The sequence below is a fragment of the Gigantopelta aegis genome, chromosome 6 (assembly GCF_016097555.1).
Source record: "Gigantopelta aegis isolate Gae_Host chromosome 6, Gae_host_genome, whole genome shotgun sequence".
NCBI classification, from domain to species: domain Eukaryota; kingdom Metazoa; phylum Mollusca; class Gastropoda; order Neomphalida; family Peltospiridae; genus Gigantopelta; species Gigantopelta aegis.
This window is the reverse complement of record NC_054704.1, coordinates 22,174,413-22,200,406: the sequence shown is the minus strand read 5'-3', so window position 1 is coordinate 22,200,406 and position 25,994 is coordinate 22,174,413. Positions and strand designations below refer to the sequence as shown.

General features: G+C 34.3%; 1 protein-coding gene across 5 annotated transcripts in view; it reads left to right on the top strand.

Annotated features, from left to right (window-relative positions):
* Positions 1 to 25,994, top strand: part of LOC121375469 (uncharacterized protein C1orf87-like) — a 50,029-nt gene that overhangs the window by 11,386 nt on the left and 12,649 nt on the right. For 4 of the 5 annotated variants that reach the window (XM_041502938.1, XM_041502939.1, XM_041502940.1 and 1 more), the window contains exons 2-6: positions 543 to 688; positions 10,993 to 11,113; positions 15,976 to 16,422; positions 18,748 to 19,272; positions 21,347 to 21,477. In XM_041502938.1, coding sequence (XP_041358872.1) covers positions 543 to 688; positions 10,993 to 11,113; positions 15,976 to 16,422; positions 18,748 to 19,272; positions 21,347 to 21,477 — 1,370 coding nt within the window. The remainder of the gene's footprint in view (positions 1 to 542; positions 689 to 10,992; positions 11,114 to 15,975; positions 16,423 to 18,747; positions 19,273 to 21,346; positions 21,478 to 25,994) is intronic. The other variant, XM_041502941.1, reaches the window with a different exon arrangement.

The following is a 25,994-nucleotide window of genomic DNA, read 5'->3' as shown; positions in this document are numbered from 1 at the left end:
TGGTAAAATCCCTCTTTTTTTTAATAAAATAACAATTATTACATGAAATTTATTTGCCAAATTAAAATAAAATTTGCCAATTGTTTTTGAAATTTGCAGTTGGAAAATTTGGTGAGTGCCAGAGCTAGCCCTGCTTTTAAGTCTGGTGTCCATAAAACCTGAAACGTGTCACCAACATATGCATAAGATCAGCAATGGATCAGACAAGTTGAAACCTTTTCATTTTTGCAGATTTGTCACAGAAGATCTGCATCAGTCTTTGTTCATTACAGATTTTATGGAAAGTAGTCTTTAACCATATGGTTACAAGTTTGAGAAAAATACATTTACCAAATACCTTTAAATTTCAGTTGCTGATTAAATAATGTGTAAAGTTGTTACTAAATGCATTTATCTTTCAACAAAAATTAGTTGTATATATAACAAGATATTAGATTGGTATTACCTAACATTAAAATTGATATGATTACATTGCAAATAGATGTAATTGCTTGTAAACACATCTTTTGGTTTTAATTTAGTATTCTGTTTTTGCATTGCAGAGTGAACGGGCAGAGTTCCCACTTGTAAATACTGGATACAACCAAACAGTCCAGTACGCTCCATTTGGAAATGATTATTCAGTAACATTTGAAGAAAAAATCATTGGTGGCAACTTGAAAAAAGTTGTAAAGAGGCAGCCGATTGAGTAAGTTATTTAATAACTTTTATTTTTTTAAAAACATAGCTTTCCCATTTTGCTTCTTAACATATATTCTCAGTATTCAATAAAATGACTTAAAACACCTGTAAAAGTGCATACTTGATTATAGTCAAAGGTCATAATAAATTAAATTCTAGATTTTCATCCAAACTGTTTTCAAAATTAATCTAAGAGTTTTATTTTTCATTATATTTTTAGAACAATGGAAATACCATACACACATCGATGACCAATTAGTTTGTTTTTTCTTTTCTATGGCCAATTAAAACCAAAAAAATGTGCATGGGCCTTAAATATTTCTTCAGCTCGGGCAGGGATAACAAACTAAGATTAATTTTATTACAGCCTAACTGGTAACAGAATATATCTAGATTGCATTGTGCTTTTCCGAGGTTCCTTGATTACCACCCATCAAAACCCTTTGTTGGGCGGCATGCCTGGTATATCAAAGGCCATGGTATGTGCTATCCTGACGGAGGGATGGTTCATATAAAATATCCCTTGCTACTAAAACAAATCAATCTGCTCTAGTGGTGTCATTAAATAACACAAACTTTTAACCTTCTGTTGGAACCATTATTTTAATTTCAATCTAAAGTTAAGCTGCTTACTTTGTTCATAGCCTCACTGTTATTGTCAAGTTTCTGGTTAAAAAGAAGAAAGCTCTAATATCATTTTAAGTACCTTGAAGGTTCGATCTAAATAGAAATGGAGAAAAAAAAATGTGTGTCAATTGTTAATGTAACTTGATATACATAGCAAGGCAGACCTATTAACGTAAATACAGTGAACCGCTCTTAACTGGACACCCAGGTGACCAAGTAAAAGTTTGGTTTGAAGGGGTTTCCAGTTTAAAGAGGTTCTGTTCTGTACTGGTATTTAAAAAAGGACATTGAAAAATATCTGGTTTTGAGGGACTTCCTGTTATTGGAGAGTCTACTTTTGAGGGGTTTCACTGCATATAAAAACATGTAACTTGTTGTTTCTTCACAAAAATATTAACTGTTTTATTTCCTATTCAGTATCTACCCCATTCAGTATGTGAAGTATTTGTTTTACTACGTATTAACTCCATGCATGCATGCCTCGTTGAGAGATGAACATTATCCAGATTTATACTAACAATTCATATTTTATTGATGCGCAAAAACTGTTATAAATTCCTCCTCTTTTATTTTTGATGAAATTTTCTGATGCAATGAAAAAATTAGAATGTATATCAATAATCAATAATTGGTATATCGTGCATACGGTAACCATAAACTTGCCTTCCTATGAACCAATCTTTTACATAAATCTAGTTTTTAATAAATCTGCATCCCATAAACCTTGATGTTGTAATACTTTTATTGACCACGACTTGTATATCAAAGGCCATTCTGGAAAAACAAGTAGGCATAAGAAATATTTTTATACAAAGGAAATGGAAATGTCAGACATGTGTGCAGAAATTTTAGCGGATGGGGGTCTAAACTAATGAGTGAAGTTTATGGGGGTGGGGGGGGGGGGCACATGTTCCCCCAGAAAATGTATTAGAAAAAAAGAAAATTTGCTTAAGCAGGGAGGGTTTCTAACCCTGCATATGCACCTGGAGAAATGTGTACACTATGGCCGTTTTGCATATTACATGTTTGTGTACATGTACGTTACACATTAAGAAACTGACAAAAGATTTTAATCAGCCATTAAATCTGTGAATGATACAAAGAAGGTATAGGTGATGCTTAACTTTTGTTTAGATGTGTATTATATATAACTTTCCAGACATGTCACAGCACTTGACAGCATAACATAGTGTAAAATAATTTAAAGCCAAATCAATAGGACATTTTCAACTCGTGTTTTACAGTCTCATTTATAGCCCAGTAATCCAAACCGACTGAGTATATAAAAGTTACGATGTGAGAGAACGTAACCTGGGAAATTGGACTAGCTTTCTTTCATCTCATTGATCACCATATTGATAGGGTTTGTTTGTAACTGATGGCTAATCAATGCCATAGAGTACTCACGAAGTGTATAACCAGTATTTCTTTACATTTTTATTTTCCCTTGTATGACTTGAGTTGAATGAATGAGTCTCAAAGATAGGGTCATTTGTTACCCGACAACCAGCATATAATGGCTACTTTATTGCAAATAAAATGGCACCTTGCAAGCTTACAAGGTCATACGGTTGCACTGGTGTAGGAAGCGCGGGGGGGGGGGGGGGGCGGCAAGGAGGCATGTTCCCCCCACTTTGTAGCAGCAGCGATGGTTTTTATATATATATTTATTTATATATACAGTCAAACCTGTTCTAGCAGTCACCTGTAATCAGCAGTCGCCTGTCTTAAGCAGCCACTTTTTCCCTCCCAAATGATTTATAATGTAAATGCACCTGTAATAAGCGGTCAACTGTCTAACATGGCCAGCGGCCACCTAAATTGGATCCCAAATCGCTAAAATACCTGTATTAAGTGGCCACATTAAATGTTTACTATTATATAAAAGCGATAACAACAGCCATAAGGTGCAGCAAATAACCGATCTTCACACCTTCAGGAATACTATAGTACCCGTTCAGTCCAGACATCTCTACTGTGTATTAATTAAGAAAGTATGACTCTGCAATGCATCTAATTGCCTCTGGGCAGGCTACGCTTGACATTTGTAGATTCACTTACTATGACAATACACTGCATTAAGTAGGAATTAAATAATTAAATAGAAAAAGAAAAGAAACTTGTTGAGAACGGTTAATTTAATACATTCCATTTGCATTTTTTTTCTGAAGGAGACATGTCATAAGTTGATTTATAGTCAACTGTGAAGCATACATCCATTGATTAGCAGTACAAATGGTAAAACAAGAAACAACAACAAATGTTTTAAAGACTATGTGGCAACCTGTAATCAGCGGTCACCTGTCTTAAGCGGCCACTTTTATCTACTCCCTTGTGTGACCACACAAGACAGGTTTGATTGTATAAATGTGTGTGTGCCCCCCCAACACACACACTTTTTGGCACTTTCCTATGCCCGTGGATTGATAAATTTGACTTCTTGGTTGCATGTTGAAAATAATTTGTATTAAAACAAAAATGGGTAAACCATTAAAAAATAATTGTTTTGTGCAGTTGTCGTAATTCCAAGAATATTCTTAGGTTACTTAGAGTATTACGTGTATAGTAGGTAATAAATAAAAATTTGATACTGTAACATGGGTGTGTATATATGCATTAGTATACTGCATAACAATGTATTAACAACATTGACACTCTGTTGAACATTTAAATACAGTGAAAACTGTCTAAACCAAATCACTCTGCATGGGGGACCTAATATTTGTCCAATTTAGACAGGATCCAGTGTTTAAAGGGTCGCATTTTAGAATTTAGAAAATTTGTGGCCATGAAACTTGGTTGGTTTTGACAGGATTCTGGTTTCGTCATGGTCCAGTTTAGACAGGTTTCACTATATATGTATTTTAATATTAATTTTGATTACAAATAATGTATGTTTGTGTAGGGTTTTTCTCTTTTTGGGGGGGGGGGTTGGGAGGGGGGGTTTAATGGCACATTAAAAAATTATCATAAATTCTGCCTTCCTAATTACTACATATGTACAAGTATTTTATCACTGTTATATAAATAATAGGTTTTTTTATTTTTTTTATTTCATTCAGTCTTTCATGAATGTCCATTTATGCCCTTCCAGTTTATATGCTTTTTCATTTGTTAAAACAAGGCTAATTAATTACTCACTTTGAGGTTCAAATTCACTTCCGTGATGAAATAACTAAATTTATTGGTTATTTGCTGTGTGGTTGACAATGGACTTAAGTTTCTTCAGGAGTGGCCAAAGATGTGTACATTACCAAATGTCACTGTGTACATTAGATGCTTGACATGACAACTTAAAAGGTTATTGACCCAGCTCTTATAGAAAGTTGTAATGGTATGCCCATGTAATTTGATAAAAATATTTCTACTAATATTAGCTCAAACTGAAATACTGTTGCTATAAGCAAACACCCATGGATATGAGTGCTGATGATAATGAGTTTAATTTCATGTGATCTGTTTGATAGTTTGTAGAGACTAAATGAATTCAGATTGATCATGTTCATTTTCTGATACTGTCCAGGTCTTTGTAAACAGGTAAAAGAAAAAGGTTTTCTTGGTAACATTTCAATGCTAATTACCTGTGTAAACAATGGCTGTATGGTGTCAAACACACAAGAGTTAAGTGTGATATTTTAATGTTCCCAAAATGAAATAAATCCTGGCTTTAATACATTAATTTTAGAATAAAAGACAAAAAGTCTTATGTCACGGAATAATTGATGAAATTCTGACACAAAGGATAAATTAACCAGTGATAGACAAAATGTCCTCATTCCAACCCCATACATATACTAATACAATTAATACTTCTTTTTAATCAATCGATCTCTATGGATTAACCAGTCATAGACAAAATGTCCTCGTTCCAACCCCATACATATACTAATACAATTAATACTTCTTTTTAATCAATCGATCTCTATGGATTAACCAATCATAGACAAAATGTCCTCATTCCAACCACATACATATACTAATACAATTAATACTTCTTTTTAATCAATCGATCTCTATGGATTAAGCAGTCATAGACAAAATGTCCTCGTTCCAACCCCATACATATACTAATACAATTAATACTTCTTTTTAATCAATCGATCTCTATGGATTAAGCAGTCATAGACAAAATGTCCTCGTTCCAACCCCATACATATACTAATACAATTAATACTTCTTTTTAATCAATCGATCTCTATGGATTAACCAGTCATAGACAAATTGTCCTCATTCCAACCCCATACATATACTAATACAATTAATACTTCTTTTTAATCAATCGATCTCTATGGATTAACCAGTCATAGACAAAATGTCCTCATTCCAACCCCATACATATACTAATACAATTAATACTTCTTTTTAATCAATCGATCTCTATGGATTAACCAGTCATAGACAAAATGTCCTCATTCCAACCCCATACATATACTAATACAATTAATACTTCTTTTTAATCAATTGATCTCTATGGATTAACCAGTCATAGACAAAATCACTTGCTGTTAATGGAAAAATGTAGTGGGTTGCCTCTAAGACTAAAAGTAAAACAAATGACTAAATGTTTGACATCCAGTAGTCCGTGATTAATAAATCAATGTTCTCTTGTGGTGTCGTTAAACAAACACACAAACAAACTTATGGATCATCTCCCTGAACATTTAGTACAATTAAAGGTACAGCTAGTGCACATTGCCGAAACAAACACACACACAAACTTATGGATCATCTCCCTGAACATTTAGTACAATTAAAGGTACAGCTAGTGCACAGTGCCGAAACAAACACACACACAAACTTATGGATCATCTCCCTGAACATTTAGTACAATTAAAGGTACATCTAGTGCACAGTGCCGAAACAGACACACACACACACAAACTTATGGATCATCTCCCTGAACATTTAGTACAATTAAAGGTACAGCTAGTGCACAGTGCCGAAACAAACACACACACAAACTTATGGATCATCTCCCTGAACATTTAGTACAATTAAAGGTACAGCTAGTGCACAGTGCCAAAACAGACACACACACACACAAACTTATGGATCATCTCCCTGAACATTTAGTACAATTAAAGGTACAGCTAGTGCACAGTGCCGAAACAGACACACACACAAACTTACGGATCATCTCCCTGAACATTTAGTACAATTAAAGATACAGCTAGTGCACAGTGCCGAAACAGACACACACACAAACTTACGGATCATCTCCCTGAACATTTAGTACAATTAAAGGTACAGCTAGTGCACAGTGCCGAAACAGACACACACACACAAACTTACGGATCATCTCCCTGAACATTTAGTACAATTAAAGGTACAGCTAGTGCACAGTGCCGAAACAGACACACACACACACAAACTTATGGATCATCTCCCTGAACATTTAGTACAATTAAAGGTACAGCTAGTGCACAGTGCCGAAACAAACACACACACAAACTTATGGATCATCTCCCTGAACATTTAGTACAATTAAAGGTACAGCTAGTGCACAGTGCCGAAACAGACACACACACACACACAAACTTATGGATCATCTCCCTGAACATTTAGTACAATTAAAGGTACAGCTAGTGCACAGTGCCGAAACAGACACACACACAAACTTACGGATCATCTCCCTGAACATTTAGTACAATTAAAGGTACAGCTAGTGCACAGTGCTGAAACAGACACACACACAAACTTACGGATCATCTCCCTGAACATTTAGTACAATTAAAGGTACAGCTAGTGCACAGTGCCGAAACAAACACACAAACAAACTTACGGATCATCTCCTTGAACATTTAGTACAATTAAAGGTACAGCTAGTGCACAGTGCCGAAACAAACACACACACAAACTGATGGATCATCTCCCTGAACATTTAGTACAATTAAAGGTACAGCTAATGCACAGTGCCGAAACAAACACACACACAAACTTATGGATCATCTCCCTGAACATTTAGTACAATTAAAGGTACAGCTAGTGCACAGTGCCGAAACAGACACACACACAAACTTATGGATCATCTCCCTGAACATTTAGTACAATTAAAGGTACAGCTAGTGCACAGTGCCGAAACAAACACACACACAAACTTATGGATCATCTCCCTGAACATTTAGTACAATTAAAGGTACAGCTAGTGCACAGTGCCGAAACAAAAGTGCATCAAATCCATTCTTCACACTTCTCTTGCAGCCTTACTTACTTATGGCCCTACTAAGGCTGTATGACTCACTACAGTCCATATCAACACTTGATTTTAATAATGAATGGGCTTAAACTTACATTCTCACCACCTCATTATTTAACAACTTTTACTAATACAAAACACCAACACATTTACAGCTTTAGTAAACTTGTGTGTTTTGGCTATCAACGGATATCATCAGCTACCTTAATGCAATATAACGTTAAAGTTTGTTTTGTTTAACAATACCACTAGAGCACATTGATTTATTAATCATTGGCTATTGAATGTCAAACTTTTAGTAATTCTGACATATAGTTTTAGAGTTAATGCAATATAAGATATGTTGTTGCCGTTTTGATAGTGTTCAAGCAAAACAATTGAAATGTGTCCTACTCTTCGATCACTGATATGGATAAGACTTTGTTGCCTAGAGTAAAGATAGCAAGTAACAGAAATTGAATACTCACAAATGATTTATTCTAACTGATTGAATATTAAAAATCTCCTGATACAAAATAGCCTTAGAAAACAGTAACTAAAGATATGCCTTATCAAGGAAGCTTTAATACCAATATAATAATACTGGTTATTGATCTATAGCAGTTTTCTCATGAGAATAGTCAACACCTTTATAAACATGTTATTATTTAGATAACTTATGATTGACAGATATTTACTTTACCTTTTAACATTTTCTTCGCCAATGAATGCATTCAAATACTAGCCAGCTTACCTGGACTTTTCTTTCATAGAAACCTACTGCATGGATCTCTATTACCCTTCCAGTACTTTTGTCCATACATAATGCATTGATAATTTGGCAAATATTCTCTACATAATGTTCTTTACATTGTCTGCTAAATCAGTTTATTTGTCTGGGACAATAAGTAAAAATTACATTATGAGAGAATTAGTTCCAGTTTCCTGTTTGAAGTAGATTATGACAAGATCACTGAATAAAGATAAATGCATTCATATTGATTATTAGGGATGCTTGGTCAAGTACAATACAATGTATATTGTTATTATTGCCACTGTAATAGATTGACCTCTTGTTGAAATTGTTTATCTCCATCAAAGTACATGTTATTCATTGATTCGTGTGGTGATGAAGCTATCAGATTTAACACTGGTAGGTTCTAGGGTTTGCATGTTAATATTGACTGATGGAAGTATGCCAAAAATTATACCCACCCCCCACTTTGCTAAACAGCTGTATATTTAATAATTTTCAATAAACACAGGTGTTTAGCCATGGGCACACATTATATTTTGTCCATGTTAAAGATAGTAAACATATTTAAGATAAATGTGCAATTATCTTTGGTAAGTTTGACCAAATAGGCATTTTGAGATGATGATATCAACAGAAATATATTATATAAATTGATATTCATGTCATATATTTCAAACTGTGTGATCTTTTACTTTTTTATGAACACCCAATTCCATGAAGGTGTGCTCAGCCAAGCATGAAACATTTATTACTGTTGGTGATGAATGCAAATGTGTTCATAAAGGTAGCTGTCAGCGTGAAAATCCCATGATTAGATTTTCTGCTTGAGAGTAGAAAGAGAAATCACAGCAAGTTAACTGTCTTTGTTGACAGCAATACCTCTGTCAGGACACTGGGGACACAGTAAGAAAAACTAGTCCAATCCTGTTCAATATATACAAACGATAATATGATTTAAGGCCATGTAATTCTGTCTGTTTGGAATACTGGTGCCATTGAGTTGAATACAAGAGATATATTCTGGTCTGGTGCTTTATGCCTAGAATTAAGTATGTCAGGGTGTGAGGTCAGAGTAAATATGGGGTGACTGCACATGAACTGGTAATACAGATAAAATAAGAACAGACATCGGTGCATGGATTTAGTGTCATTATACATGGCTTTAGATCTCAATAATTGGGCACAACGGGGACTTTTATCTTTTCTGAGCACAGGAAGGTTGTTTTAGTTCAGTACTGTCATTAGCAGCTGCTGGAGAGTTAACAATATTTACAACCAGCCTCGGTGGCGCAGTGGTTAAACCATCGGACTACAGGCTGGTAGGTACAGGGTTTGCAGCCCAGTACCGGCTCCCACCCAGAGCGAGTTCTTAAGGGATCAATGGGTAGGTGTAAGGCCACTACACCCTCTTCTCTTTCACTAACTACTAACCAACTGACAACTAACCCACTGTCCTTGACAGACAGCCCTGATAGCTGAGGTGTGTGCTCAGGACAGTGTGCTTGAACCTTAATTGGATATAAGCACGAAAATAAGTTGAAATAAATAAATATTTACAAATGCATTTCAAGTTATTTTAATGTAATTAAATTTCAACATTTCAGTAGTTTTGAGGTAAAACATTTTGAGGTCAGCATGTTTGTAGTTAATTTGGGCATTATTATTTTGGGCACAACATTATCACCTCAACTTTGATGCAGTTTAAAGCCCTGTTATAGGAAAATCTTAAAATGCCAAAATTAGTTTTGCCAATTAAGAAACAAGAAGTAAAAGTAAAAGAGGACAACTAATGAAATTGTTTGTGTCCAGTTGAGGCAAATACTTTGTAATGTTATGCCAGGTGTATGTTGCCAGGAAGATTGCTTTCTTTATGCAGATTATTATTATTTTGAATGCCCTACCTAGCTGCCAGTTGTCAACTTGCTCAATTTTGATTACTCAGCATAGAAATATGTTACAATTTGTAGTTATTTATCAGAAATAAATGTAAAATTGTGAAATGTGACACTGTAATTTTCAGATAGCACTTTTAATTTCAGTATAATAAATTAATACATCTCTGCCAGATACATTGCATATCCTTTTGAATGTTGTATAAATTATAAACTACCACATATCTCACACACTCATTTGTACGTATGTCACATTGTATCACCTGTCTTGAGTGTAAGAATTTTGAACGGTTTTTGCCATTGGCAAAAGACTCATCTACAGCATTTTGAGCCTCTTTACAGCAATTTTGAAAGAGTAACTTTTTCAACAAATAAACACAAAATATATATAATATTATATATTTTTAATTAACTGATGGCAGAAATGTTTATACAGTGGCAAAACAACAAACTACCATCAGTAAATCACTTGTCCTATGACAGTTGCCATCAGTGCCACAATTATAAGTTTGAAAGGAAGAAAGAAATGTTTTGTTTAATGACGCACTCAAAACATTTTATTTACGGTTATATGGCATCAGACATGGTTAACGACCACACATATATTGAGAGAGGAAACCTACTGTTGCCACTTCATGGGCTACTCTTTTCGATTAGCAGCAAAGGATCTTTTATATGCACCATCCCACAGACAGGATAGTACATACCACGGCCTTTGACCAGTTTTGGTGCACTGGCTGGAACGAGAAGTAGCCCAATGTTTATTTTACCATTTATTTTACAATTTATTGTTAATTTGCTATACTTTCACTCCTTGGATTGTTTTGAAAAAACTTATAAATGGTATTTTGGCTTTTCAGACATATTGAAACCAGTCCACGTCCTCTACCTCGACTTGAAACATTTCAGCCTCTGACAGACAAACCGAACGAGATCAATCCTGACATCATTAGAAGTTACCTTGTTGCTAACCAGGCACAGGTACATTCTGTGTGTTTTCTGCATGTGTTTGGTGCTGTGCTGTGGTGCCTGCTAGAATTAAAGGGGCTGTCTCAAAGTTACTAAATGATAAACATATTTATTATTGCGAAATAAAAATTATAACTATTCAATTACATGCCTGCAAAACATTGCATTAAAATAATTCCATTTACTACTATTTTTAAAATTATTTTATTTCAATATACAATAAAGGTGACCGATAAGTTAACACAGAATAATTGCATTTCCATATTGAGAAAGTTTTAACTGGTTTGTATTTTAAGGCATACAAGATCAATATTTTTCATATACAGTATTTTATAGCTTTTGTTAATGATTCTTGAAGAAACCACTGATTACAATTTTGATATTCTTCAGTTAATTATGCAAAGAATATCTGTGGAATTAATAAATATGTAATTATTTATCACAATTACACGTACATGTAAAAATAATTAACTATGTCACTTGCGACTTTGAGAATGTACCTTTAAGTGTGTATTGTATTATTTGCTGTTTTTTTATTAAGACATTCTGGTTTTCTTTATATTAACAATCCGTGTTTTTGTTATGTTGAACAAAAGAAAATGTTTACAAACAGCCCTAAATATTGGTTTATTCTGCTGTGTCATTTTATAAAATAAAATAAACTTTGTAACAGTAAGAAAGCAAATGCTATGTTTAATATTAAGATGCAAATTAAGTACCAGTATATTTTCAGTGAACAGTAGGTTAAAAAGTTAACATTATTTTAAATTTTATCCAGTTTTCCCCAACTGATTTATATAATTATTTGTGATAAATAAAAAAGAGAGAAAAAAAGTAATATATATATACACCAGTATATTGAATAATTGTTATTGATTGAAAAAAGAATTTACAGTGCTGGACTTTTTATACATAAAACAATGTGTATGCCATCCACACATTATATACATACTGTAATAATGAGATTTCATCAGTATAAACAGGCAAACCTTTAAGATTCAAGCATGCTGTCCTGGGCACATACCATAGCTATCTAGCCTGTCTAGGAAAGTGGTTAATGATTAGTTGCCAGTGATTACTGAAAGAGAAATACATTTGGTTATCTTTCATCTTTCCATAGAACCATTAAAACTTGTTCAGTTTGTAGTCAATGCTGGGATGTGAACTCGGCACCTATCAGCTTTAAGGCTGATGGCTTAATGACTATACCACTGAGGTTGGCATATAAGAAGTGATCTCATGAAGAGTGATGAAGCTTAGTGGTAGGGCTCTCTCTTAACGTGAAGTTTCTGTACAGACTGTTTATCTCACTCAGGATTCCCATAGAGTTGTTTCCATTATTGGCATATATAGTATGGTCAAGTTTTAATTGTAATTATAAAGCTCATCCTACAAGGGAGGTAATCAGTGTTTCAAATTGCAGTGTTATTAACCCAAACTGTGTGCCTACGTGTATGTATAATCACTTTCAGATTCTTATTTTAATCTTTTCTTCTTTTTTTTTGTTACTCAGCATGCAATTGATTATATTGTCATTTGAGTAAGTTAAAAAACAGTAACCGAAAATACAGTCCTGCACATAAAAGTATGTGTATTAAGGTGGTCATGAACAACTCACTTTGAACAGTAAAATATGATGCAACAGTTCTCAACATGTTAAAAAAATGACTTGGTATGCCACTGTAAATCCCATTTGTTGTCTTTAATCCATTACACTGTCCTGAAACATTCACAACAATTTAAATGTACTAAAAAACATGACTTTTGTATAACCTGAAAAAACTGTTTTATGAAAACCTTTATACAGTGAAAAAATACAAATAAAAATGTAATGTTTTTTATTAGTGATGACATTTGGGAGATCAAATGTATAGACTCTAGTTGCTGTAGATCTGCCGTTATTCAGTAAAACAAACCCCAGGTCTCTTATTGCTTAGTTCTTATACATCAAGTTGAAACAAAAACAACTATCATTTGCTTAATGTGTCATATACCGGTACATGTATCAGTATGAAAATGAAGGATAGTTCAAGTATAAAATGGAGTGTATGAGAGGCTATAAAATTGAGGCTCTGCAGGATGGTCCTGTCTGTGGGATGGTGCATATAAAAGATCCCTTGCTGTTAATCGAAAAGAGTAGACCATGAAGTGGGGACAGCATGTTTTGTTTCTCAATATCTGTATAGTCCTTAACCATATGTCCGATGCCATATAACTGTAAATAAAATGTGCATCATTAAATAAACCATTTCCTTCTTCTTCTTCACTTTCTTTAGGAGTTGTCTTGTCCAAAGTGGTTAACAAATTATAGGGTTAAATACATGTATTGGAAATATCCTAAACAGACTGAGTATTATATATAAATTTTTAGACCTGGTCATTATTACTTTTATTCAGATATTAAATGTACAAAATAAATTGTTAATACAACTAATCTTCATCTTGTTCATCTCGTGGTGCTGGTAACTTTTCTGTATATATTCCACATACATTTTACTATACACACCTTCAGGATTGTACTTTGAAACAGCAGAAACCAAAAAATGCAACTGAATCATAAACAATATTTTCATCGAATGAATGATTGGATTTTTGTATATTGCTGGGTGAGATTTGGGTGAATATATTTGGGTGGATGGATGGGTTTCGGTGGATTAGTGGATGAGACTGATTGATGGGTTTTGGTGGACAAGATGGATAGTTTATGCAGTGTTCTACGTTGCGACCAAAATGGTCGCCAATGCAACCAAAATGTTGACATAGCGACTGATTGAATTTATTATCGTCGCCATCTGGCGACTGACTCCAAAAACGTCTATGTATTAAATTATTTGCCATGTGCGTTCAGAGTCCTAACAGCGAAAACAAATGTAATTTGTTGACATCATTGTGCAGTCGGAACATTTTGTTATTTACGAAGTTGTCCGATTGATCACTGTGAATTCCGTATTAATTGTCGGTACCATTCGGAACTCATCGTTGATTTTAGTGATTTGGCGAAAACAATCCAGATACTTGCAAAAACTATCCAGGTATTTCGATTGGTGTGTTATTTTAATGCAGACAACCATTTGGAATATCTCAATTGATATCGATTTCTGGATCATGTATGTAATAAAGAATTTCCGAGTACTGTATTGTACTATACATAACCGATTCACTATGGTACATTATTGGTACAAAATCAAGTAAAGGTTGCTCACTCACTGTTCATACTATACACATTGTAACCAAACGTGCAAAATGGAGACTGATTATTAAACAATGCATTACAAAATAAGCATTTCAACAGTTACGTAACACTCTTTGATGCACCATGCAATGCGTTACAAACGTTATGGGGGAGGGGAGGGGTTGCTGGTCCAGACCTACTTACCGACAACGTCTTTAAAAAGTGATTTTTTTTAAAGCATAAACTAAATACTGGCAACCATTACATGGTCATATTTTCTATTAGATGAATTTTTAATCAATTATTTATTTAAAATAATAAATTCAAAAGAAAAGAAAAAAGCAAACCAAATAATGTTGGTTAAATTGCATAACTGTGGCAGTGAAAAGTGGACGGGGTGACAAAGTGTTACATAATTTTAGAAGGAATAGTAGCCTTAACATTACAAAATATTATGTGGAGCAGGGTAAAAAATAAACGTGCCAAAGTTTCCACTATGTAATTATTGAACGGACACAGATGTTGCGTTTGATCTGCATTACACATGTTTCTACAATCGTTCAAATCGAATGCAGCCCCAGTTAGCATTTTTCTTTTCTTTTTTATTGCTGTGTTTAGTGTGTAGATGTATGCACTGTTTCTGCCCATCATGTAGAAGCACAGCGAAAACTTTCAAAGCGGCAAAATTGTAAAATATTACAATTCTTTAAAAAAAAGAAAATCTAAAACTTCAAATGCTAATTAAGAAGACGAGACAGGTGAAACAAGTACTTAAAAGTCAAATGAATTGAGCCAATCTGAGAAATCTGCAGCTGAAACCGAAACAGAGCCAGCCAAAAAACATAGAAAATGTAATGAAACTTCAGTTTCTGTGGCTTCAACATGATGATAATACTGACACAATGCACTATACTTATTGTAGAAAAATTAGCAAGCATGTTGCTGGCATAAATCAAATGAGGGGAGAGATTTTTTTGTTGTTGTATACTCACCACCCACAAAATAATATTTTAGTTAAACGGTAGGATATGTAGGAAAAAAATAGCAGTCATATGGGATGCATAGAATTATAATTACAGTCCCTCCCACCTCCCTCATGCGATCAGTTCTGAAATGGTCCTCATTTCAGATTCATGACTGAGTGAAAACTAAACAATTTCACTGTTTCAAGCTATTTATTTAATTTAGCAGCATAAGTCATCTATAATGTTATGATGGTTACAACACATTCATAAATGATAAAAAAATGAGTAGTGTCACACTGTGGCGAGTAACATTTTTAGCTTGGCTAATAAAAAAATTTGTCCACTAGCCAAAGAAGAGTAAGTTATAAAACCGAGTGTAGAACACTGTTATGGATGATGGATGGATTATCAGTGAATGGATAATGGATGGATGGATGGATGTATAATGGATAGTAGGATGGATGGGTTTTGGTGAATTGGTGAATGATATGGGTTAGTTTGGTGTAAGTGGATAAATGCAGATGGATTGGTGGATGGGTGTTTGTTTGATTGGATTGATTGATTGATGGATGTATAAATAAATTAATGGATGGATGGATGGATAGATGGGTGGATCTGAATGGATTAGTGATTAGTAGTGATTAGTAATGGATGGGTAAATCAATTTCTGATTGAAATTTGGTAGACTATTAGAATTGTCCAGACATTAGTACTAATATCTGGGAATATTTTTCCAGGATTTGAAAATAAACCAAACGACTGGAATACCAACATTGCTGGCATCAAAGAGACCAGATTCAAAGGATGTGGCACATAACTATTCTGAGCTTGATCCCATTGACCAAAACCGCTTCAGAAACAACACATCCACTGTGTTCGAACCAGAGCTTGGAACTAGAAGGCGTTATCAGCAAAATGGGCCCAATATTAAACAGAATAAGGACAATATAGGGACTTCAGATGATGCAGAAAACTATTATCCTGAAAATGCAAGTCCTCGAAATGTTCCACTTTGGTCGGGGAATGGTGCACCATCCAAGAAGCATGACCCTTATGGGACGATGGGAAAAAACTATCCTGCAAATGCAAGCCCAAGAAATGTTCCTCTTTGGTCAAGGAATGGTGCAGGAGCCCAGCATCCTGAGGAAACGAGGAAACCAGCAGACAGTGACTCCAATCTCAATGTAAACATGGTTACAAGTGATGCTTATCTCAGTCTTTGTCTTATATCTTACCTATCTGTTAGAATGAGAGAATGCTATCTACAATATCAGTAAAAACACCTAAAAAAATGCATTTAGGATAAGAAAAAAATCTTTGAGAGCAGGCCCATGGATTGTTGAATACTGGAATATAAAGCTTGTGACCTTTTATTACCATTAACAATGAGTATTTATATACATACTTGCTCACACCAGAGCAGGATATAACTTGGTGGAAGAGTGCACACTTGATGTACAATTGGTCACAAGATTGCTTGCCCTCAATATACTTGGGTTTTTTGTCTTCCTCATGCCTGACCGGCCTTGGTGGCGTCGTGGTTAGGCCATCGGTTTATAGGCTGGTAGGTACTGAGTTCGGATCCCAGTCGAGGCATGGGATTTTTAATCCAGATACTGACTCCAAAACCTGAGTGAGTGCTCTGTAAGGCTCAGTGGGTAGATGTAAACCACTTGCACCAACTAGTGATCCATAACTGGTTCAACAAAGGCCATGGTTTGTGCTATCCTGCCTGTGGGAAGCGCAAATAAAAGATCCCTTGCTGCCTGTCGTAAAAGAGTAGCCTATGTGGCAACAGCAGGTTTCCTCTAAAAAACAGTGTCAGAATGACCATATGTTTGACTTCCAATAGCCAATGATAAGATAAAAAATTAATGTGCTCTAGTTTACTTTTTCCTCATGCCTGATATATCAAAGGCTGCAGTATGTACTGTCCAGCCTATTGATAAGAAGATGCATATAAAAGTTTCCTTGTTGTGTTTTGATAGGAGTAGCCTATGTGGTGGCAGCAGGTGTTTGCTCTTCTTCTCAGTTGACCAAGTGTGACATGGAATTTGAATTATACAAATGCTCCTTATATTCCCCACTCCCTCCATTTCAGGATATCTAACAGTAATACTAAAATAAATATTTACATATATTCCCACAATGGCATGGTATAGTTGTTTAGTATATTTATGTGGATGGATAGATGGATGGATGGGCGAGTGGATGGATAGATGGATGAAAGGATGAGTGTTTGGTTGCATGGATGGATGTATTGCTGGGGTTGATTGGATGGATCAATTGGTAGGTTTTGGGGGATGGATGGATAGGTTTTGGGGGATGGATGGATGGATGGGTGGGTGGATGGATGAGTGGGTGGGTGGGTTGGTAAGTTGATATGGATTCTAAGGGGTTGGTTGATTGGATGGATGGATGGATGAATGTATCAATGGTGGAGAAATTAATAAAACTGGTGCATGTTTAGGAAGATAGAAGGTAGGGAATGTGGGTCAGTAAAACAGTTAATGTTGAAAATTTAGTGAAATATTTTGATTGTACATTAAATGTTAAATTATCATTTAATAACAACAGTACATTGGAGAATTTAAATCGGTTTACATGTTAAACTTTTTGGAGGGTTAATTCCAGTTGTTATTGGACAAAATAATTTTTAAAAATTATATACTGTAATTTAGGAAATTAACGTGACATTAAATTATTGTGAGTAGTTCAGCTCTTACACACACCCCTCCGACAACAAAATGATGTGTTAAACATGTTGTAAACCGTGTATTTTTCAACAACTTTGGGAATAATTTTTGTTTTTTAATTTATCAATTCCATACTTGATTAATGGTACTGGCTATTGATAATGTCGCAAAGAACAAAGATAATGTTACATATCATATGTATGCTATGGCTCGCAAATGACAGGACTTGTTAATGGTAATTAGGAATATATCAGTGACATGTTTTAAAATGTTTTAATCAGTTTGTAATATGAGTGACATATTTTTAACATTTGTAATCTATTTGTCATTAGTGCTTGAGATAGCACTATCAACCTCAGTAAACAAGAATGCAAGTATTTCATTACAAGTTTATGTAGTGTTTTTCTTTTATCATTGGACTTTTATATTTATAAATGCAATATATGAATTTGTGAATAAATATATTCGCAACATCTAGACGCTTTTTTTTTTTGCAATATTATCCTGTTCTGCTAATTTCCTGAATTATAGTATATTTATAATAGTGTTTCAATTCAACATGTAAATACAATTTAAATTGCATGTGTAATTTATTTTTTTAGTAAATAAATAATATATCATTGTAATTGTGAATAAAGAATTTTTTAAAAACTAAATGCACCAAGGACTATGGAACAAGAATGTATTTGTTTGTACTTGATCATGAAATTTGATTAATTGTTAATTAGCTGATAATTTTGATAGGCTTTTACATTTTTCCAGTTGTGTTTCAGTACCAGTACTAATAAAACTATTTTGGAATTTTTTTTCCAGGATTTGTCAATAAACCAAACATCCAAACCAACATTCCTTGCATCAAAGAGACCAGATTCAAAGGACTTGGCACATAGATACTCTGTGCTTCAACCAATCGAACAAAACCGCTTCAAAAACAAAACATCTACAGTGTTTGAACCCGAACCTGGCGTGATGCAGCGTTCTCAGGCAAACATGGACAGCTCGGGGAAGTACTACCCTGCGAATGCGAGCCCGAGGAATGTTCCACTGTGGTCGAGGAATGGTGCAGTGTCTCATCGTGCCGAGGGAACGAGGCGGTTTGCGGATGATGATCTGAGAATGAATGTGAGCATGATGGCGAACGATGCATACTCCCACCAGCAGTCAGTGTCACTGTCGCCTGAGGACGAGGTGCGCATTCTGCAGCAGATCGGAGCCGAGTTGAAAGGCGTCAACATGGAGCAGCTCAAACAGGCATACCTCATCATGACGGAATACGACAAGGCGCTGTCGGGATGGTGCGACTACAAACATGTCGATTTTGCTCTCACAAGCTCACGGGTAAGTGGGTTTTTTGGGGGGTTTTGTTTTTTTGAGGGGGCGGGGGTGGGGTTAATACCACAAACATTTAACCAGGCTTCTAGATTATGGTAGCCCCACTCCCATGGCTAGTGATATTCAATGTTGGGCTAGTAAATAACTACTATTGCCATGCCTGATGGCTAGTGAATTGTTTTTTGTCAAATGTTGCATTTAAGTATTTTGTAAATATAAATATCCGGGCCCCACCCCAACCTCCCAATGTTTGTGTTTTTAAGCTCCCTCTTTAGGTGACATATCTGACTATTACTATTATTAACTTAAAGTAAAGTAGGGCTTGTGAATTTTTAATCGTGGCTAGTAAAACATTTAATTCACTGATCCCATGGCTAGTGGATTTTATAAAAATTCTAGAAGCCCTGATTTAACACAGGAAGGAAGGAAATGTTTTATTTAAAGACATACTCGACACATTTTATTTCCGGTTCTATGGTGTCAGACATATGGTTATGGACCACACAGATATTCAGAGAGGAAACCAGAGACAAAGACTTTTTTTTTTTTTTTTTTTTTTACATTACAAACTGGGATGATGATGAGATGAATGGTGAAGCTGCAGTATTTCTATTTCGGTATGAGACTACTTGACAGGGCAGTGTTCCATACTTGCTGTCAGTTGTCATTTGAGCTACATGTATCTTGGTATCACCTGAACCCGGGGTACACAGCTCAAGGGCAAGTTAAACATACACATTTGAAATGTGGATCCATTTATAATAAGAAAGTAGACATTTAGACCTGCAGTTTGCAGTAAGTCGTTGAGTTACAGTTGGCACTTTACTTGCATACTAAATTGCCAGTCTGACAGGAAAAAGGTGTGTGAGAAATCCTGCTCCGCTCTATACTCTCCAGGGAAGTTTTAGGACAGTAGCAAATTTTAATATATTTTATTTGAAACACCATTGTGATTATACTCACCTAGCACCATTTCAGGAGAGAGACCTTCAGCTCATGATTTTACACTTGGCGAAGACTGATTTGCTAATTATTTTGAAGGCTGCATGAGTAGTGTTGTTATATAATAATTAAATTTTGTTTGCATCTGTACACTTTATGGCAATCTGATTGGTCCAGAGGTGCTTACTTTTTTTCGTTCATATCTCGATGAACTGAAAAAATTTAAGCCACGCCTTCTACCCTCCCCCCACCCCCCACCCCCCACTGACACACTACTTTTGTGCAACAAGCCGGATTATTCAGGCAACCATATTTAGATATTTTGAAGAAAACACACGTGAAAGCTACAAAAGCAATAAAAAAATATTATATGATAAATTAATGGAAAATGCTATAGCAGAGTAGACATGTAGATCTATACACATTGATTTAAAACAAAACAAAAAAACCCTTCACTAATCATGAAATGAGACTCCGTCGGTGGCCAAAGAAATCATGTAGGAAACTTCACGCCTGTAACTTACTTGTAAGCGATGTTCTACAGCTGTTGCAAAAATTAAATGGTTCCACCGACAGCATAAATGTTAGACATGTTCCCTTCATTCACTTTCATAAAATATAAACTAAACACGAATAGGACAATTCCTTCCAATTTAGCTAAATGATCCGTAAAAATGTACAGCAGCTAGCGAAAATGGCGTCGCTTATCAAAATTACAAAAAAATCACCTGATTCAAATAATAGTGAATGAACGTTTGCATTCTTACGCAACATAAGTATCAATGAAGTTTACACAAACAATACTACAGGCGTATTTAAAGCTAAACAAAATAAATTCAGTTATTTATTGTTAAAGTATGCATATAAATTTAATTATAAGATTTGACCGCAATTATTTTTTGGTTCATGCAAGTATGAAACGAAAAAACGATGTGCACACTTTTGTATGGCCCCCTATGCAGAGTCATATAGTGTGCACATTGTTTTTTTCGATTCATACTTGCATGAACCAAAAAATAATTGAGGTCAGTTCTTAACTGTATTAATTCACAGTGCAAATATCACATATCATATTCATTTTATGCGTTACAAACCTTCTGTCTTTCCCTAATCTTTTTCAATTTGTTTCATATTTCAGATTGTTTTACCTTCAGACTTGCTTAGAATTTCAGCATCACAATTTATTTCTAGCGATGACCCTAAACTGGTGAACTATGAAAAGCTGCTTTCATTTATTGGCACTGCTATAAAACAGACATCAGAAGAGAAGTATGTGAATGATAATTATAGTTTTTTATGCACATCATGATATATATATATATATATATATATATATATATATATATATATATATATATATATATCATTAAGTCAGGGAACATTTTGTTCAGTATCTTGTCACAATTCACTATGCAAATTTCAGAGATTGCTACACAATTTTCAAATTAGTAGAAGTGTCGCTAATCAAAATTTTGAAAACAAAATGTTCCCATACAAGAATATATTTTAGGATGGTTGCAGTTGTTTTCTGATGCCTAACTTCATTGGTCATGGGGAGTGGGATATAACCCAGTAGATTGCTTATACTTGAGGTACACAACTCACTGTGTCAGTGCGAGAATGCTGTATTTTCAGAGTTTTCATATTGAGAAAACAAGAATTAAATAAGTAAAATTAAAATATATTCTTCATATAATTATGACATGCCATATTATGATTAAATGATAGTTCAGTTCACACAATTGTTTGGTGATTTATAATGACATTGGTAACATATACAGTTCAGAAAACGTCTTGGTGATTTTTTGTTGACATTGACAACATGCCCAACTTTTTTTTTTTTTTATGAATATGAAAATACATACCATTGTAGATAACAGTACAACACTTCTGCACTGACCCAGCAAAATGATATATCAGAAGTTGTTCTGCATGTCGTATATGTGGGAATTAGGTGCATGTAAAAGATCCTAGATACTGTGACACAACCACTACCTCTGAAACAAAAAAACCATTGTTGAAACAGTGCTGTGGAGTCATTAAACAGTCATGTAATCCTTTCTTTCAATGGTCAGGGTTTTGGTATGTGCAAGTGTTTTCAAAAAAAAATTCTGTCCTGTCAATTCTTTTGTTTAACTTTGTATTCACTACACCATTGCCATGTGTTTACAACCTTGTTCTATGTTAATAAAAATTGAAAAAATTATTTTAACAATTTTTAACTACAATTTTTATTATCATGGCATTCACTTAATGTAAGAAAGAGTATTCATTGACGTAAATAACTTTATATTGTTTGTATCAGGTACTGAACATATAATTTATGATTTCTTGAATAATGTTATATAATTCCATGGTGTTTTGTTGTGTTAATCCAGATGTTGCTTACTTTAGTTTGCTTGTCGTATTGTCTTATGCCCTTTATATCTAACAGTAATATTAATTAAGATTATAATAATTGTAATACTAAATGTAACTTTGCAAAATTAACATAACACAGGTTTGTATTAATTTGTATAATAGTGTATTAATAGTCCCCTGCGTGTCCAAACAGAGCGACTATAGGTTTTGTCTCTATCTGTTTGTCTGTCCACTTTTCCTGTTCACAATGCTTCACAATTTTAAGCTGAAATTGTTTATATAGCTTTATTATGTTGAGTTACTGATCGAGTTTGACTTTCATAATAGAATAATAATCACCAGTCTTAACTGTAGCAAATTAATTAACAGTCAATTTTTTATTACAACCTGCCAGTAATTTCATCTTTTAGAATTGCATTAGTGTTAATCTAATTAAACAGTCATATCTATGGGAGTTTCAAAAAGTGGCAATTTCAAACAGTTGGCTGCTTAATACAGATACTCTTGTATTGTTAGATACTTCCTGTATTCCATTGGCAACTTTTAAGGTTGGATATAGCTCAGTGATAGAGAACTTGCCAGTCATGTGATGGGTTATAAAATTAATCTCTCCAGTGTGTTTTTACCTCACCTTACTAGAACCCCACGGCTGGTATATCAAAAGCCAGTGTATGCTGCATGTGCTGTCTTAGTGTTGTTGCTATTTGTTAGGAGTATGTTTTGTGGTGGCAGTATAGGGTTGGGGATTTTTTTTATACACTTGACCAAGTTGCAATATCTGCATACATGTATGCTAGGCACCCAATCGTTAATAGTTTTAAATAAAAAATATCTTAGCAATAATTTCCATTGGTAGCTCTTTATAACATATTACAGATTCATCTAGCTGGAGGTAGCTGCTTCTTCAAAATATAAAATGCACAATATCATAATTTTGATGCTTTTAATACGTTGATTTTGGTCAGGTATAATGGGGTGGTTTTTTTGTTGTGATGAACTTTGTTTACATTTACAAAATGTTTTACATTTAAATTCTCAAAGACTAATAAAACAAAGTTATAAATTTGCAGTGAAATGGATCACTTGAAACATTAAATATATAGTCTCCTAAACTACATGTATGACTGTATGTAATCACATATTATGTTCGGTAGGCTGGCCACATAATAACAGAATAATGGACCACGTACCTGTAGCATGCTTTAGAACTGAAACACTTCTCAATTAACTATGTTTAATGTATTAAAAAGTATAAGAAAAAGACTATTAATGTTTCTTAATTAGACACTTAATCATTAATTAATTAATTAATAACCTCATCCCCCATTACCCATACTTTCACAAGAACAGTAGGTGATACATGTAGTACATACATATTATTATTATGTAATTGTTTGTGGGACACTGAGTGAAATGTAACTGAAATGAATGGTGAGACAGTTATAACGTGGGTTGTTTATCACTAATATCACACTGAGTGAAATGTAACTGAAATGAATGGTGAGACAGTTATAACGTGGGTTGTTTATCACTAATATCACACTGAGTGAAATGTAACTGAAATGAATGGTGAGACAGTTATAACGTGGGTTGTTTATCACTAATATCACACTGAGTGAAATGTAACTGAAATGAATGGTGAGACAGTTATAACGTGGGTTGTTTATCACTAATATCACACTGAGTGAAATGTAACTGAAATGAATGGTGAGACAGTTATAACGTGGGTTGTTTATCACTAATATCACACTGAGTGAAATGTAACTGAAATGAATGGTGAGACAGTTATAACGTGGGTTGTTTATCACTAATATCACACTGAGTGAAATGTAACTGAAATGAATGGTGAGACAGTTATAACGTGGGTTGTTTATCACTAATATCACACTGAGTGAAATGTAACTGAAATGAATGGTGAGACAGTTATAACGTGGGTTGTTTATCACTAATATCACACTGAGTGAAATGTAACTGAAATGAATGGTGAGACAGTTATAACGTGGGTTGTTTGTCACTAATATCACACTGAGTGAAATGTAACTGAAATGAATGGTGAGACAGTTATAACGTGGGTTGTTTATCACTAATATCACAGTTTTGTTCTGCAAAGTTATCTGGTAAGGTAATGTTGTGCTGTTGGACCAATGATGTGTTTTCTGTGATTCACAGTGGTAAACAAAAAAATATTATTGCTAATGTTGTTATTAACTTTTGTCTTGTTAAACTTGTGGCTGTATTGTATGTCGTGAAATGTTGTGGTATTTAAAAGAGAATTTAACATACCCATCTACAGCAACTTGTTCATTCATTCAACTTATTTTGATGCTTATATCTAATTAAAGTTCAAGCACCCTGTTCTGGGCACACACCTCAGCTATCTGGGCTGTCTCTGCAGGACAGTGGGTTGTTGTTAGTGGTTAGTAATAGAGAAGAGGGTATAGTGGTCTTGCACCTACCCATTGAGTCATTAAAACTCGCTCTGGGTGGGAGCCATGCAGTACTGGGCTGTGAACTCGGTACCTACCAGCCTTATGTCTGATGGCTTAACCACAACACCACCGAGGCCAGTAGCAATTTGTATTTCATTCTCTGTGAATGGTATGAAACATCAAACATTTTACATTAGAAAAAGTAATAAGATATCCTTAAAAGTTTACCTTTAAGTTTAAATGTTATCCCAAAAGTTAACTTGTTACCGTAACACATATACATGCACTTAACGGTACCCATCAAGTTGAACTACCAAAGGTGTTGACTTCATTTATCTCCAAATGTTTACCTGCATATCATGTATATTACCCAATTACTTATCTATTACATGTTTGCTGGACATTGTGATACATTTGTATTACGTGTAAATCCTGGCTTTTATAGTGTTGTAAATGTGTGTATCTGCAGGGCTTTAGATTGTAACAACACTGAGGTAATAAAGGGTGTGCCCAAATTAAGACAAACATGTTAACCTAAAAACATTTCACCTCAAAATCAGCAGAATGTTCAGCTGTAATGAGATTACCGTAAAATAACTTGAAATGCATTTCTGAATATGTACAACTTTTTACCAACTATTATTAACATTACATCACTAAAATGACCTTGGAGTGTTAAGAACATAAAAAAAAACCTGTCCATATTACTTTGATCTAAAGCCCTGATCTGAGAAGTTGACTAATATAGAATTGTTTCTGTTTAATGTATCTCTTAAACCTTCTTATATAATTAACAGTAAGGAGAATTAAAGTTATTTTGTCTTTAATTTTCATTTTGTACTTGTCAGGAAAGAAATATCAATTATAAGCATCCAGCTCTTCGGTGTTGACATTCACATGTATTAGATTTACTTCTATTTTATCCAAGACCTATTCTTATCAGTTTGACATAGTTAACAAAAAAATTCCTTTTGTAAATGTTGTAAAAGATTTTGC